Source organism: Tamandua tetradactyla, chromosome 24 (genome assembly GCF_023851605.1).
Source record: "Tamandua tetradactyla isolate mTamTet1 chromosome 24, mTamTet1.pri, whole genome shotgun sequence".
NCBI lineage: Eukaryota > Metazoa > Chordata > Mammalia > Pilosa > Myrmecophagidae > Tamandua > Tamandua tetradactyla.
In genome coordinates this window covers 14,851,603-14,868,473 of record NC_135350.1, presented here as the reverse complement: position 1 = coordinate 14,868,473, position 16,871 = coordinate 14,851,603, and the positions used below count along the sequence as shown (strand labels likewise).

The following is a 16,871-nucleotide window of genomic DNA, read 5'->3' as shown; positions in this document are numbered from 1 at the left end:
ATGTTTTTTAAGGCTAAATTGAAACATTGGGTTAAGCTTTGCAAAGGAGCGTTGGCTTTGATTCTCCAACTCTACTTCTAGCAATTTATTCCAAATAAACAATCTAGCATCTGTATAAAGGTTAGAAAAAAGGTGACCCTATCCAGATGTCCACCAACAAAGACTGGTTAAACAAATTAGGTGACCATTTAAACGATGTTACAGGAGAGTATTTATTGACAGAAAAGGATATCTGTGGTATGTTGATGGGAAAACAAACAAGTCACAAAATATTATGCTTCCATTGCCATGTATATGGAACATATACCTAGGTATGTTTATATGTATTTTTATATGTGCATAGGGAGAGGTCTAAATGGCGACATAAACAAGTTCTAAGGGTGATCGTCTGACAACAGGAACTCGGAAATTTAATATTGTTATTTCTTTGGCTCATCTGAATTTCCTACTTTTTCTAGTGAATACATATTGCTTTTGTAATGAAAATATTACTTATTTTTCTTTTGGTAAAAAATAATTAAGCATTATTGAAATTTCAAAAAAAAAACAAAGTAATCACTGCTTTTATACTTTACATATTAAACAAGATTATGATCACTTTAATAAGTTTTATGTTCTCAAAGGCAAATATGATTTTTTTAATGAAAATTTAAAAATTTTCTGCCCTTAAAGGCCCTGACTCCACAATTAGGTGAGGTTACTGCTGTACCAGAGAATGGCTCTTTATGTTTGACATGGGTATATACCAGCCCCTCCCCCACCACACAAACACGTTTTCTTACTGGGATTAAATTAAAGATAATTATGTAATTTACCTAGCACAATCTGGCACAAAGCAGTAGTTAAAAAAAAAAGTTAACTGCTTTCTTCTTTTCCTTTCAAACAAAAAATGTCTTGAGTTTTCATTTAAAAAATTTAAAATGTATACAGAAAAATGAGTAAAAACCAATTTAAGCAACGTTTAGGACTAATTCTTTTCCTCAACCTGACAGCTATATGTATCATTAGCTCAATTATAGTAATGGGAAATATTTTTCACTTTAGTACTTTTAGTTTTGTCTCAGACTTAAACTACTTGTTGGAATCTAAGACAAAGTCTAAAGCATTTGGGATAGGATTACAGTGCTTCTTCCTTAATTAAAGTCATTTGAGGTAGTGTGCCAAGATGATACCATCACTACTATTAAAAGGCACTGTATACAGTGTTCAAAATTGAGGAATCCCGAACACAGAAAGCTGACTCAGGCTGGTATATGTTAACATTCACTGGGCTTTATTGAGAAAGATCCTGAATGTGGGAAATTTCCACCAGGCTAGAGAAATACTGATTTCTCCTGGCTGCCAAGACAACACATCCCCTTAAATCCGATCCGTCTGGGTTCAAGAAAATTAGGAAAATGCAAGGCAGAAGAAAATTTGAAGAGGAAAGAAATAACTTTCCTGCAGCCCTCTCTACATCTTGTGATTATATAAAGCCCCTCTCTATATAATTTTTGTGGTGGGGTCAGGAGCTCAGCTTCTAAAGGATTAAGGAAAAAAATTTTTCCAAATCAAACATATATTCTTTCTCATGCCCCTCAGGGAGTTCAGAGTTAATCAGGCAATCTGACAATTTCATATCAAATATCAGAAGGATACAAGGTTTTTCGCTAACAGAGCTGAAATTTAGAAACCTACTCCCTGGTACATCCCCCTCCATTCCCTTATACAGGACCTTGTGCTAGAGAGGAAATCAAGAGCAGAGAAAAATGAACCCAACGGAAGAAAACCACCTCTGTAAAAGATGTAATAACAATCCAAAAAAGTTGTAATTATGCAAACATTTTCTAAAGGTTAACACAAGGCCTTTACCCAGTGACCGAATTCCAGGTCAGCATGGTGGAATGATAAGAAGAACCAAGAGCTGCTTCCTGTCTTAGGAGCTTCCTGGGTGGGTGTGCATCTGCTGACACCATTTTAGACACACGCTCTGCTGTCACAGCCAGAAAGCAGACCTTTCGCCGGCTTTGTTCCAGCTGAACTTCACATCAACACTTACGAGGTAGGCAAGCCAGACATTAATATACCATTTTCTAAATGAGGAAATGAAGGGTGACAGAGGTTCAACACCTTCCCAAGGCTACTGAAGGAGGGTGGTGGACTTGGAACTAAATCTCAAGTCTTTTGACATCTGACGAGTCCTTCCCTCCTCCACAGGCTTAGCCTTTCCAAGGCACCGCCTCCCTCCACCTAATAAAGCTTCAAGCATTTTATTATCCACGTTGCAAGAACGTGGATATAACTGCATATACTAGCCTTCAAAAACCACACTGATGCTGCCACATGCATTCATAAGGAACACAGGGAGTTTTCTAACAGCTGAAAATATCTCAAGTGTTAATGAAAAATGTACTTTCTGTCTGGGAGAGAACAAAAATGAATTGCAAAGCCTTAACCACATGACACTAGAATATATTCCAAGTCTGTTTTCTTTTTATTGCTATTATATTTCTAGCTCAAGCACCTTTCTCAAAAAAAAAAAAAAAAAAAAAAAAGCCTATCTATTATGCCAGGTTGAAACTGCTATGCACCTAGAAAAGCTGTGTTCTTAATCCTGATCTGATGTTGCTAGGTGGAATCTTTTTTATTAAGTTGCTTCCATGGAGATGTGACCCACCCAACTGTAGGCAGGACCTTCTGATTAGGTGGTTTCCATGGAGATAAGTTTCTACCCTTTCAAGGTGGGTTGCTTACTGGAACCCTTTAAGAGGTAATCATGTTGGAAAATGCTTCAGAGCTAACACAGATGGAAGCTTTTTGAAACTAGAAGCCAAAGGACCAGCAGACACCAACCACATGCCTTCCCAGATCGGCCCTTTTTGAGGAAAGGTATCTTTCTATGGATACCTTAGTTTGGAAATTTTTTTGGTCTTAGGACTGTAAACTTGTACCTTAATAAATAAATTCCCTTTAAAGAAGCCAACCCATTTCTGGTAGATTGCATTCCTCATTAATTGAGTAAATTTACTGAGGGTCTTTCTGTGCTAGCATTATCAAATTAAAACACCTATCAACTTCTTTTCTTCAATTAGGTTTCTAGGACCTGAGTAAGAGATAAATATTTATTATGATCAACCCTCTGATAAAGGTCTAGTCCATTCTTTTATAATCTGGCAGTGAGCTTCCCTGTACTGTTTTTAGTTGTAACCTGGAAACTTAGCATTCTATTAGCAGTGACTCTGACTTCCTCATTAAAGACCCTGGTCTAGTTCTCTTTTGGTTTTCTTGTTTTTTTAACTGATGCAATAAATCAGAGAAAAGATAAAATAATAAAATACTAAGAATTATTTAGCCAGCTCAGATTTTGCTTTTCATGTAGCATTTGTTTTCATAAAGAGAGATGATCTGGAAACATCCAAAAACATATATGAAGCATTTCATATACATTCTTTATTAATTCAGCAAATTTACCGAGGGCCTATTCTGAATGTGACTATCTCATAACTCATCAGTTGTCTCTAATAGTTGATAGCTTTTATTGCAAAGTTTTTCAAGATTTAAAAAAAATAAAAGGACATCCAAATATATCAGTATGTCGGGTTTTTAAATTATATATTGGTGACTGTTTTATGAAGAAGCTGGTAGCAATAAAAAAAATAAAATTAAAGTTAAACTAGAACCACTCCCCTTTTTATATAACAGGGCCTTCCCTCCAGCCACCCCTTCATTCAAACTTAGTCTATATTGACTAGCAAAAGGCATCTTTTTAAAAAGTAATTATAACATCAACAATAAACTACTATGATGAAGATCAAATTTTTGATTCTTTGCAAAGGTACGAAACAGTCAAGTTCCACATAAGACGGTCTGTGGGCATTTTTGCCTGTGGTGGCATAGGTAGACATAATGGTCAATAATCAGAAGTTTTCAAGAGTCCTCATGCACCCCTCCCAACCCCACCCCGTTATCTGCAAAATAAAACACAGTTCTAGGCTCTCTGTGGTGCACCATCTTTGCCAGTCATACTTCTTTTACAAATGAGGGGAAGGCAAACAAAACTGTTGCTTGTTCTTATTGCCCTTGCAATTTTTCCCATCCAGATCTGAAGGCATGGGAGTACCATCCTTCAGTGAACTTTGCCAGTTATCTACGTATAGTAAGTTGAGAATAATAGCAGGTGGAGAGGTCAGCTAAAGTGGGTACTGGGTATAAAATGAGTGTTTTACAGAGACTTTATACTCTTCTAAACTGCCTCTGTTACTACTCTACAAATAGTCCTCAGATCATCAGAATCTCCCTGACTTAGCAATCTCTGCTTCCTGCCCAGTCCTCTGCTCAACTCTTCACCATTCCCTGTGGAATATTTCATCCCCAACCCCCACTCTTTGTTGTTGCTCTCTAGGTCATTTACAGGCTTTGAGCCTCCAAATCTTAGAGATTACTGGGTCATTGATATGCCTAATATGATTTAAAGGCTTACAGCAGAGTCTAGAGTTCCTACACTATTGTTTCATAAGGTTACAATTAATATTTTTTAAATGTTCGCAAGGCCTAAAATATATGTTAAGATTATTTAAATAGACGTCCAACAGCTGACTTTTCCAAATGAGTAAGAACCTGTTGAGACAAAAGTAAGGACTTCTAAGTCTCCTGATTGGTACAGTACTAGCATCCTACAGATTGGCTCAGCTTGGTATAATCAGTGAAGCAGTAACTTTAAAGAAGTTATGTTTTAAATGAACAATCCCGTTTAAAAAACTTCAGCCCTATGACAACAGCACCTACATAATGCCAAGCCCCAGCTTTGCCTGGGAATACACCATGCACTCTTTGCTGGCCCACCTACAGTACTGGCACATTTTCCCCTTAATCTCCCAGGTCTTGCACTGAAATCAAAGGGAAATCAGTTTTATAGAATCCCAAGCATGCCTATTATACATACATGAACCATAATGGGAGTCAGAGAGGAATGAAGTGATCTGATTGTTTAAAAGTTTTCAATGGCAAAAAAAAAAAAAAAAAAAAATAGTTCTGCTTAAAGATCCAACAGGATTCGTTGGGGAAAAAAAGGCAACATCTGCCAAATTCTCTCATTTGATTATGGAAGAGCACTTGGGAGACCATGAGATCAAGTTCAGACGGCCCCGTCTGTGAGGTCCTCCCTCTGTCCTGTGAAATCACGTGTGAGTTTCTGACCACAAGAGAGACTGGATCAAAATAACGGGGTGGATAAAAGCAAATCCAGCCTGGAGGGGGACAGGAAGAAGGCGTACTTCAAAGGGCAAGACCGTCTGCAGGTTGGTTCAATGGTCTTAGTTCAGTGAAATTGCTGAATATTTTCTAGATTGTTCTTATGTTTTTATGATGAAGAAATTACTAGAAATTTAAAAAATATGTCTGAATAAGGATCATACGCTTGCTTTGCCAGTCAGACAAGGGCAGTGTGAGCTCTTGAAGGGTCACCTGCAGTAGGGTCCTTGGGACACATGAATAAGCAAAACGCCTGGCCATGAACTCTCTGAGGGGGTATGGCAATTGTTACCGATTATCCTGACTGTGATCCTTTCTAACTTAGCAGTGCAATTAAGAATGAATCAAACAGAAGAGTTTGGGGGGACCCTGAGGAATTTTTCCACACGTGTTTCTGACACATACATTCAAACGAGGAGACTAGACCTTCTAAAACATAGCTACTCCTGCACTGAAGTACAGGAGAAACTAAATATGCTTTGCTTCAAAACACAAATTAGATCAGTAAATGACAAATAATTTATCAGCAAGTCAAATGAAGTAGCTCCTTGTAGTAAACTATAAAGACACTCCACCTCGAAAGCCTAGTTTGAAATATAAACCAGAATCTCACGCTACTCTTGAATGATCACTTCTGTGATTATTTTCAAAGCTATGCAACAATGTGACATGCAGCAGTATTCAGAAGCTTACTGATTAGACATGTCCACCTTTGTTCCTTAATTCCAGATGTGCCCAATGACAAAATCAAAGTTGTGCTGCTTAAGCAAGTACATACATAAGGGGGGGGGGCAGTTTTGACAAGGTAAAATGGATACAATTCTGTCCACCAGACATCAAAATGTCAATTATCTTGGGTGGGCCACGGTGGCTCAGCAGGTAAGAGTGCTTGCCTGCCATGCCCGAGGACCTGGGTTTGATTCCCAGTGTCTGCCCATGTAAAAAAAAAAAAAAAAAAGTCAATTATCTTTAAGATAAAACAGTCATACAACCAAATGAAGTTCCTCAAATTCAGTAAAAAAAGAACCCCTGAAACATGTTCATAGCAATGCCTACCAAAAAACTTCCCCAAGAAAACACAAAAAAAACAAAACAGAAACACAAATTATCTTCCTTTTCCACCTCCCGCCTAAAACATCCATTCTAAGAAAGATCACAAGAAACAAAAACAATGAAGCTAGCGGCGCTCTACTGACCAGGTGTTATTGTGGTTTGGGTATGACTTTGAGCTGCAACGTTTGCTGCAGCTTCCTGCGCTGGGTTTGCTGCTTTTCCCTCCCCCCAGCATCTGAAGAGAAACGAGATGGTTCTTTTCTGAAGTGCTAAACATTTGGGTTACGTGGGGGACAAACCGAACACGGATGACCACAGTGCCCTAAACTACTGGGAACTTTCACGACGTCAAAGCCAGGCTGACTATTCACATGGTGTTCAGATGACACAAAAATGCCAGGACCGAAACAGGGATGCAAAGAACTATTTTGTCCTTAAATACCTGACTACTGATTGACCTACAATCAATTGGATAAGTGAGGTTCAAATAAAAAAGGGTTGGGAATATGCATTTAATAAACTCTCTAGGGTCCTTGCTCTCAAATATTTGCCCGGCTTTGCATCACCTTTCCACATTCTGTGAAGAAGATTGACTCAAGGCAAGGTTTACTGTGCTTTAAAAACTCACAATGACACCAAATCTATTACTGTACATGCTTTCTTATTAGGCCCAATTTATCTGCATTAAGAATTCTTATTTATAATTCTATTAGTGACCCATGCGTAAGACTTCTGGTAGGAACTCATACCCCTAGGAATTCCAATTCTGGAAGAATGAAATTTAGCAATTAAAATTTCCCTTCAGAAGGAAAAAAAAGCTGGATTGCTGAAGGAAGTCTTTCCCGAGTATATAATAATGTACTTAGGTCACAGGTAAAAGTTGTGTGAGGATATGTACCTCAGTGTTTGTCTAAAAAAAGAGCAAAAGAAAGCACATAAAATTGTTAAAATGAGCTTCCAGCAGAAATGCTTCTCTGTGTGCCAGCTGGCCGGCTATAGTTGGTATTCTCTGGACTACCTGCAGTTATACACAAATGGAAGACTGTAGAGAGAAACAGTCAGGGCCCTGAGATGTTTTCTAGTCTCAACACCCTCAGGCAACAGATGCAGTAAACAAGCACTTGTTTTATAATGCAAATTCAAGCCACAGGGAGGCCACAGAAATGCCCCCATCCTAAGTCCATCCACAAATGGTTACCCTGCTCCTGACACCCCAGATAAAAACCTATCACTGTGGATGTCCTGACAAAAACACCCAGTCCTACTAAGGACAGAGAAGCAAAGAGCAGGAAGATAGAAGTGTGGTTTGGGGTGAAGAAGACAGGTTGCCTTCCGGTTGTTTTTGATCTCAGGGCACATTAAAAACAGCTGTTAGGTATTAAAAATCAAAGATGGCAACTCACTTTGGTTGGACCCCCCCAAAAAAAATTCTGACATAGCCTTGTGGTTAAAACTGAAAAGCTTCTGGAATTGTGCAAACTGCAGAATATCCCAAGGAAATGTGCCTGATATAAATATGTTCTGAAATGTAACAGAATAAAGCAAAGCAGAAAATAACAGGGTAAAGTAACTGTTTTCTGGCCACACCCCTTTCCTCTGCTCTTTACCTACCACCGCTTATTCTGGTCACAAATCTTTCCTAAACAATGAATGACTGTTCTATTCTCTGACTTCAAAATTTTAATACCTACATTAACAATAAACACCTTCCATTCTATCAAAATTTAAAAGTTATTAATACACTGGGAGGCAAGATAAAAGGACAGAAAGATATAAGGCAGAATGCTGGCTCAAAGAGGGGAAATTCAATATTCAGTGTTCTTAGGGATAATTTACAAACACCAATAGTTTTTTTTATTATACTGACTTTTAAAGAATACATATAGTGTTTCAAAGGGAGAAGTGCTGATCTCTAAGGAATAAATTACACAACATTTATTATGCACTAACTGTATGCACAGCCAAAACAGCGTACAATTATTTTAATAGCTATTTTCTATTGTTATCAAATCAGAGATTATAAATTTGATTTGTCAGAAAGATTACGTGTTGTTCTAAATGCCTTTAAACAGAAGCCAGCTTATTTACGAACTTCAAAGCTAAATAGAATTTGCTTCCTTCCAACTAAGTTCATGATTATTGTAACACTATAATAAGTGTCTTCAATTATTCCTTATCTAAAATGTGTTCTCCCTCTCCAAAACAAACAAACCCCAAACAAAAAACTCTACCCAACTATAAAAGAAGCACCTTATAAACTTGTATGTTTAGTCAAATATAAACGCTCCCCAAAATTTCACAACTTAGAAGCATTATTTGGAGGTAGTCTCTAAATATTAAAAATGTATTTGGTTTTATTAATTCATTCACTTTTTAGGTAGGAAATTCAAATGCACCAGAGAGACATGTCTCTCATTACATATTTGAAAACCTTTTAAAACAAAATGTGAAATTGGCTATCGTCCTATAACAACCATCACAAGATCAATCTTCGCTGCCATCTGAAAATGAGAAAAATCTTACACTCTACCGGAAAGAACACATATTCTTTTGAAATTTGTGGAAAAATAGTTAGAATAACTTCTAAACCATAGTACCCACATGAAGTGGTTAAATTTCACATATCTACCATTTCAACAAGTGAGAGCTTAAATAATCAAGATAACCCCCAATACTTTTTGCTGTTGGTAACTCTTGAGAGTCAACCATTGCTCTCCACTGGTTTGGTGAATCTTCTCACTCCCAGATTCTGTTCACTAAGGTATTAACAACAGTACTCTCCCGCGTATTTCTGAACTGATTTCTGCAATCGGTGAAAGCCCTGGGCTGATAAGGCAAAGATCAGAGGCTCCGATTTAGGATTCTAGACATATAGGAGGTCCAGTTAGACTGAAAGGCTAATGCCCAAGACCATTTATATTTTTGTTTGGGGGCTGGGCAGTGGAAGGAGAATGGGACTAACAAGAAAGTAAATATATTGAGGGATCAGTAGATATTCATAGATCAGTAGATATTCATAACCATTACTCGGGGAATGATTCTCACGGCCCTTTGGAGACCAACTCAATCAGCAACACAGCTTCACATTTACGCATACGACACAAGTTGTCCTTTAGATGTTTTCTTACTATATAAATGAAGTTATTTCCACTTCCTAAGAAAAGAGAAATATCAAGTAGCATACTTGAAATTCTACTGAGTATAATGCCACTGCATTTTTGGGATTTTACATGTTAACTGAACCACGAGATTAAAAAAAGAACAACTTTTATTAGGGCTATCTTCAAATAATATTTTCTCAACAATTGACTAATAAAGTAAAAATAGTCTATTTTTTCTCCTGACAACTGACATTAAAGTAATTCAGGTAAAACAGTGATGTAAGACATTGTTTTAAAAGTCAAAGTAAAATCTAAGGTAATTTAGCTATTTCCCTAGATCTGATTCTAACTAGCTTACAAGCAGAGAAAGCCAGTACTTAGCTAAATGAAAAAATTAAGTCCATATTTTCCCTCTCATTAGCATAGAAATCAAAATACTCATAAAATCATGGATTTGTTGATTTTACTTCAATTGATTTCCCGATAACTTGTAATCTGTTAATAATCTTTAGATTTCAAGTGCAAGATATAAAAAATGACACTATTTAAGGCAGCCATTCACCATAACAGGCCTTATAAAGCAATGATCAGTCATATATAATGAAAGCATTTTCAATGCGTTTGAAAAAAAAAAATCTGCCAAAATACAAATTAATTTGCACTTCTGAAAATAATTTGCAGCATCAGCATGTTACTCACTGTTCTCGGGATGGGTGGAGAAAGGGATCCATTTGACATGTACGGGTCGTTGTTCATATTTGGCATCATTATATACCCAGAATAACCCGAATAGGAGGGTCCCTTGTTATAGAGACCTCCATCTGGATGCTTTCCTGAGAGAATACAACAAACAAACAATCAAGAATGCACTGACTTCCCTTTCTATATGTATTTTTCATCTGAAAATCTAATAGTTCTAAGACAAAAATCAGACTTTACGTAAAAGATTTGTTTACAAAATATTGTAACTATATTATTATGTTCTATTTTAGATTGACAGTATTTATTCTCTTAAATGGTTCAACAGTGAACCAGATATTTAAAAAACATGTGTTTCAATTTACTTCCACTATTGACTGGTATTTTTTACAAAATTAGTATTGTCCATCTAACTTAATTCACTCTAATACTAACAAACCAGACTAAGAAATACACACACACATGAAAGAACATATACAAACCTAAAGCTGTAATATAAACATATTAAGCTATCTATCTACACATACATGGAACATATATTTATATATTTGAAATTATGCTTCCCCTTACAAGCAAACTGAAAATTCTACCTGTGCTTCTAGATTTCTGAAAGAAATATTTTACTATGGGTTGTATGCATTATAGGAGAAATGACCCAAATTTATGAAGGATTAACTTCAGGAGGCTTAATTTTATGTGCTACACTTACATCATTCTGTCAAAGTAATCTGTGTGTCATTATATGCATTTCATCTTTTTAAATCTGTTTAACTACTTTGTAGCTGAGATGGAAGCCTGGTATTAGTTTTTCTCCAGGCTGACATACTGCATGTAGGAACACTTCATTCTGGTCAGGCCAATTGTAAATAATTAAGGGAGAGCAGAAAAAAAACCCTGTAGATTACATGAATCTTTTAAAATCACAGGCAGTCCTCCTTAAATTAAAAAAAAAAATGCAATTAAAAAATTTTGAACGAGAATCAGAAATGGGAAGGGGGGGAGTCTGATTATCATGTTTGATACGCAAAGTTCCCAATTACAAGAATAAAGTTTTATATTTTAATCTAAGACTCTGCTTTATAGCATTCGCTGCCTGTCCTCTCAGAAACAAGAAACACCAATTTTGCAAATGAAGACCCATTCAAGACTATTTCTCTTATAAAATAAACTGGAAAATATATTGATGTAGACTGTCATTCTTCCTAAGAACACATGAAAAAAATGCCAAAGATCTACTACGAAAGCTAATTAGAACTTAAGGTAAAATGAAGAAAATAAGAAAAATTCATTATGGGTGCTTCCTCTATCCCAAAGAATGTGGAAGCCAACTGAAATGCACAGTCCCCTATGTTTTATATGATGTGAATATACTGTAGAGATAAGCAATAGGTTCTCTGGGTTTTCGTTCCCATTTTGTTAAAAAAGTGGGCCCAGCCTTATCACATCTAGGACACAAATAAAAGTAGCAAAACATGTTAAATAAGAAAGTTCAGAAAAACAGACTCCATCATTAGTGTCTTACCTTCATCAGGGTGTTCTCTGGCCTTGTCGTGGTAGGACTCCTGAGAGGTTTGTGCTTGTCTGGCCACCTAACAGCACAAATCCCCATGCCCAAAAGAAAGAAAATCACCTTAGAGTCTGTGACAAAAATGACACAATTATGTGTCCACTGGTAACTCAAAGGAAGAGGTTTAAGTGCAACTTATTTGACCTGATTTTATTAACCTGAGAGGGGCAGGCTGGGACCAAATAGTAGGGGGCTATTTGTTTTATTCAATATATATTTTTGAGTGCTTATCTACCAGGACTAGAAAGCTTAATAATCTTAGTAATGATAAAAACAATAACAATACAGTAAATCTGGCGATGATCCACGTACTGCTCTGACTCTGCTGTGTCCTAAAACACATTAAGGCTACACGGAGGCCTAATACGATAGGGGTTTGAGTTAATGGGGTTGATCATTCTGATAGCCTCTTCAAGAGCTGTTCACTTCAATCAGAGATGATTAAAAGCAGACCGAAATATCATTTTGCAACTGAAAATGACATTTTAACATAAACAAGCCAATCACCCACAGATGGGGTTCTAAGGCCAGTGCCCTGAGCCCAGTCCCAGCTGGAGCTCCATGAGGACTAGTACTTACCACGGCTGGCTGGGTTGAGGCTTACAAGAGAAAAGTAGAACTGTTTTGTGGTTAACGGGAGAAAAGTTGAGAACCAGGTTACAGACTTCTAAAAGGTAGCTCAGCTAATATCAATTCTGGTAACCACCATCCACCCAGACTCAACCACGTGTAAATCAGTGGTATGACCCATTCACCATCTTTCTTGAGCCTGTCCCATGCCCACTTATCACTGCTGTAAGATTAACAGAGAGCCCTAATTCCCGGGTTTTCAGCTTCAAATGCAGAGGTCCTCTCCCCAGATCAGACAATGTGAAGTGGGTAGCAAAATTAATCTATGGACTAGGGAAGGACAAGCAAAAAGGGTAGAAAGAAAAAGAGGCTGTTCTACAAATAAAACAGCTTTGCAAAAAGCTTTGGATGTTATTTGGTTCCTTGGACGTGTCTTCCCATTGACACCCTCCCCCAGTACACACATAGTCACAAACCTTTCAGTGGGGTTGGGTGCACCACCCCTCCCCCCCACGACCTCCTCTCAATTGGCATGTGGGATGAAAGATTCTGCAGATAAAGCTCCTGTGTTCTCCTCAGAACCAGATTCCCACTTTCCAAAATATGTACTCACCCCTGCCATTTGGGTAGAGAAGGTAACTCTGAGGTGTTCTTAAACGTGTTGTTTAAAACCCCAAATTTCCCCGCCCCCGAAACCACACGCTTTTTTTTAGGGGCAGAAGGATGCCATTTAAGGAAAAAGGGTATACCCTCCAATTTCTTTGGAGGGAAACAGCTTCGGTGAAATCATCTGAGGGTAAGGACCTTTCTACCGGATATCCTCCAAAGGGTCTCCCAGTTGTTTAAGTAGAGTGGCCAGCGAAGTGTCTAATATCAGGGTCCATCCGCCCCCACCCCCACCCCGGACCCCCGGGCCAATTTGAAGCTCTAGGCGCGGCCAGAAATAGCTCTCCCACGGGGTCCCGCTCCCAGCTTTCTCTCGCTGGCAACCCACGTGTTTCTATTTACTCTACTCGGGTTACTTGCGCTATCGCCCGAAGCAGGCCAGGAGATCTGATAAAGCGCCTTCCAGTCCCCACTGCTTGGTACTCCGGCTTCCGCCGTACCTCCCTTAGATCTGCTTTTCTTTTGCATAGATTTCAGGCCTACCTAATTCAGGCCCAAATTAACCCAAATAGAGGCGTTTTTCCCCTCCTCCTTCTCGCAAGTGACGGGGGTCGGGGAGAGCTAACGTTGCGTGGGGCACAGCGAGAACCCCGTGGAGTGTGGCTAGAACACGCGCGTCCCGGCCCAGGCTCTGCGGCTCCCCAGCCACACCGACCTGGCCCCTTGCGGCGGTTGGGACCGCCCCGCCCGCCCCTCTTCCTCCGAGCCTCTCGCTCTTTTCTTCTCCACCTAAGCCTTTTGGTGGTTTAACGCACTTTTGCATAGACATCCACCGAGAGAGAGAGCGACGAGCGGATACACTTTGTTTTCCTTCCTACAGAACTTTTCAGTAGTGGTGGTGTTCAGACACGGACGGTGTTAACTCATCGCACCCACTCAAGACCACCAAAAAGTCCGGAGGTGAAACGTTATGGGTTAAGGGCAGCTTTTCCTGCCCCGCAGACCAACGGCTTATCCACAGAACCCCCCAAATGATCCTGATGGGATAAGTCTCCTTGCGCACCCCCCTTCCGTCCCCGACACACACAAAGGGGAACTGGTGATCAGGAGCCCATTTTCACCCCATCGCCACCACCCGAACAAACGAGGCAGCTTCTCAGGACCGGTCAGTTGGGCTGCCCCAGGTCCTTGCACCCTTCCTTTCTGTTGTCCCCTGGGCTCCCGCCACACCTCTCGGGGTTCGGGCAGCAGCCCGCTCACCTCATGTCCGTTGCTGGCCGGGATGATTTCGGACTCGTTGACTAAGGAGGACTTGATGTCGGCTAAATCGCCTTCCTCTTCGGGGTGACTGATTTCAGCGAAGATCTTCTCCTTCTGGGGGTCACCCTCGTCCTTGAAGGGAATCATCTCGTCCGTGGCGCAGAGTTCCGGGTCTCCCCCGCCGCCGCCTCCCCCGGAGAGTTGGGGCATCCCGACGGCTCTGTAATCTCCGCTCCGCTGGAGGAGCACACGCAGCGACAGCAGGAAAAAGAGGTCAACGAACAGGGTGGGGAAAGGAAGGAAAAGGAGAATTGGAAGGGTGCACGTAAGGAAGGAGAGCAGGCGGAAGCCAGGCGGGCGAGCGCGGGCCCGCCGGCCGGCAGCAGGAGCAGCTGCGGTGGCGCCCGAGCCCGGGCAGCCGCCCGCGCCTTCCCGCTGGGCCGGGACAGAAGCCGACGCCCGCCCACGAGGCCAAAGAGCACCGCGCTGTGAGGATCACGGCTGCCCGCGCCTCTGGAGGGAGTTTGCGCCGCGCGCCGCGCGCTGGGCTATGCTGCCAGTAGCCTGGCAGCCACCCCACGCCCCCCGCGTCGCCGGGTCTGCGCGTGGAGCACGCTGGTTCCAGAGGGTGGACAACTAGCCAAAATATAGGGGACGGTCCGTCAGCGCGTCTCGGCGCAAACCTCTCCACCGTAGCTTTCCCAGATGCCGATTTGGAAGTTTGTTTTCCGAAAAGAGAGGAGGAGGTAGGCAAAAAGGCTCCGCGTGCCCCAGCGGAAAAGATGCAAGGAGAATCAGAAGATAACGAAATGTCCACTTCCTGGAGGGCGAAAAAAAATAATAATAAAGAACAACCCAGATTGGAGATGTCCGTTTTAGAGTTTATTTCCTGCCCTTTCGTTTCGGTTTTCCATCTCAAAGCGCATTTAATTTGCTGGAAGGGGAAAAAGGTGGGGGCGGAGGAGGATAGGAAGAAAAAGAGAAGTTTGCCAAGAATAAAGTTCGTGCGGGCTAGCGCTGGGACTCTGCAGTAGAGGGCGCGGCGAGGTCTCGGGGCGTCACAGCAGCGGCCTCGGTCCCAAAAGCTTCTGCCCAGAGCTTGAGCCGGCACAACCACAAGGTCCGATCCCTCTTTGTTCCCTGCCGGAGTTTGTCAGTCTGGCTCGTTAGCTAGCTAGTCGCTCTCCACGCCTCCGCGGGGCCCGCTCTCTCAAAGCAAATAGCTGCGTCCCTCGGGTTCGCCCGGCCGATGGGTGGGAGAGACCCTGAGCTTGGCAGCGAACGGGGCTCCGGACGCGTCCCGGGCCCTCGGTCCAGAGCGCGCAGCCCAGGTCCCTGCTCCTCGCCCTGCCCCGCAGGTGAGCCGCTGCGCCTCCCCACGGCTTCTCCTCCTTCCGCGCCTCGCCGGCGCTGAAAAGCTACCCACATGCGTCGCTTCTCCTCCCCCTCCCCCGCCTCCAGCTCTCCTTGGCTGCCCGCTCCGGGCTGGTGGGGGTGGGGGTGTAAAGGAGGTGGTGATTGAGGACTTTTTTTTTTTTCTTTTCCCAGAGCCTGTAGGGCGAGTCCTAGTTTGGGGGTGGGGTGGAGGTGGGGGTTGTCTGTGTCTGGAGGAAAGGATCAGGCCACCGGTGAAAGAAGTAAAGATCTGGAGCTGCTTGTAACCCACGGAGAGGTCCACTTTGCCCGCGTGGAATTGACAAGGAACTCTACCCGAGTGGCTTAACTTCTTCGTCTAAGTAGCTCCTCTCTTGCTTCCCTCCCCACCCACTCCTCTTCCTCGGCTAGTCTCGCCCCCACCTTCTTTCCGCCTCCCTCTTTCCCTCCCTCTCTCTAGCAGGGCGAAGAAGATGAAAGAGAAGCCGCCGCCGCTGTGATCCTCACCACATTGATAGATGCTCTGACGGGGAGGTGAGGGGGTGGAAATCAGGGACAGATAGAAGGGGAAGGGGAAAATATAACACACTGCTCAACTACTGAGAAAGAACGGAAGCAAGAAGGAAGAGGAAAAGAGAATTGTGGCTCTCCTAAATAAAATATCATGTATGCGCCCTTTGTAGACAAGACACGCTAATGAAAATAAAATCTCCAGGCTTACCGAGAAAAATAGGACCAGGAAGAAGGAACTGAAGACTGGATCTTAATTACCGCTTTTTAAACAATATCTCTTTCATTTCACCCTGTCCACGGGATCTACGGAGAGAATTAAATGAGATCTTTCCTAGGTTTTCAGAAATACACACCACGGTTCGTCTGTGGGTGCGTGCATGTGTGTGTGTACCACATAGAGAATGAAAAAGAAAACCCAAACAGTGGAAATAGGCAAAAGTACCCAGGAAAGCAAAGCCAGGAGAAGAAGGGGGAGGACAGGGCAGTCCCTGGCATCTTCAAGTGCCCGCTCAAATGAATCCTTGAAGATGCAAATCCAAATCCAACCTCAAAAATTCCCCAGCCTGCACTGACTCTGATGCAGTTGTACAAGGACAGAACTTTTAAGGAGATGCTTTGTGAAAGTTACAGTATAAGCGAAGCTGAAGTTTGAACACATATCTTGTCCCTTAGCTCTAAAACACTCTAAATTAAAAATTATTATACCCAATACAGTAGCCATCAGTAAAGCCTCAAGAACAGTAAACAGGGTGCAGAAAGAAACGTCTCTATTTTCTTGAATTGAAAATAAGGAAAACACTAGGAAAGAAATTTTAGCTCTATTATATAAGCATGGCCATGTGGTGGTCCCTCTTTTTTACCCTTGGGGGAAATTGCAGGCTGCTGGAATAGTGTTTAAG

The 16,871-nt window shown here is 41.6% G+C and overlaps 1 protein-coding gene across 6 annotated transcripts in view; it reads right to left on the bottom strand.

Annotated features, from left to right (window-relative positions):
* LEF1 (lymphoid enhancer binding factor 1) overlaps window positions 1-14,418 on the bottom strand; it is a 132,516-nt gene extending 118,098 nt beyond the window's left edge. For 2 of the 6 annotated variants that reach the window (XM_077142594.1, XM_077142593.1), the window contains exons 1-3: window positions 14,086-14,418; window positions 11,605-11,671; window positions 10,083-10,216 (exon numbers count right to left, since the gene is read on the bottom strand). In XM_077142594.1, the coding sequence (XP_076998709.1) occupies window positions 10,083-10,216; window positions 11,605-11,671; window positions 14,086-14,295 (411 nt within the window). In that variant the 5' untranslated portion in view covers window positions 14,296-14,418. Of the gene's footprint in view, window positions 1-10,082; window positions 10,217-11,604; window positions 11,672-12,832; window positions 13,022-14,085 lie in introns of those variants that run through there. The other 4 variants (XM_077142591.1, XM_077142590.1, XM_077142592.1 and 1 more) reach the window with 3 other exon arrangements.
* Window positions 14,419-16,871: the final 2,453 nt, after the last annotated feature.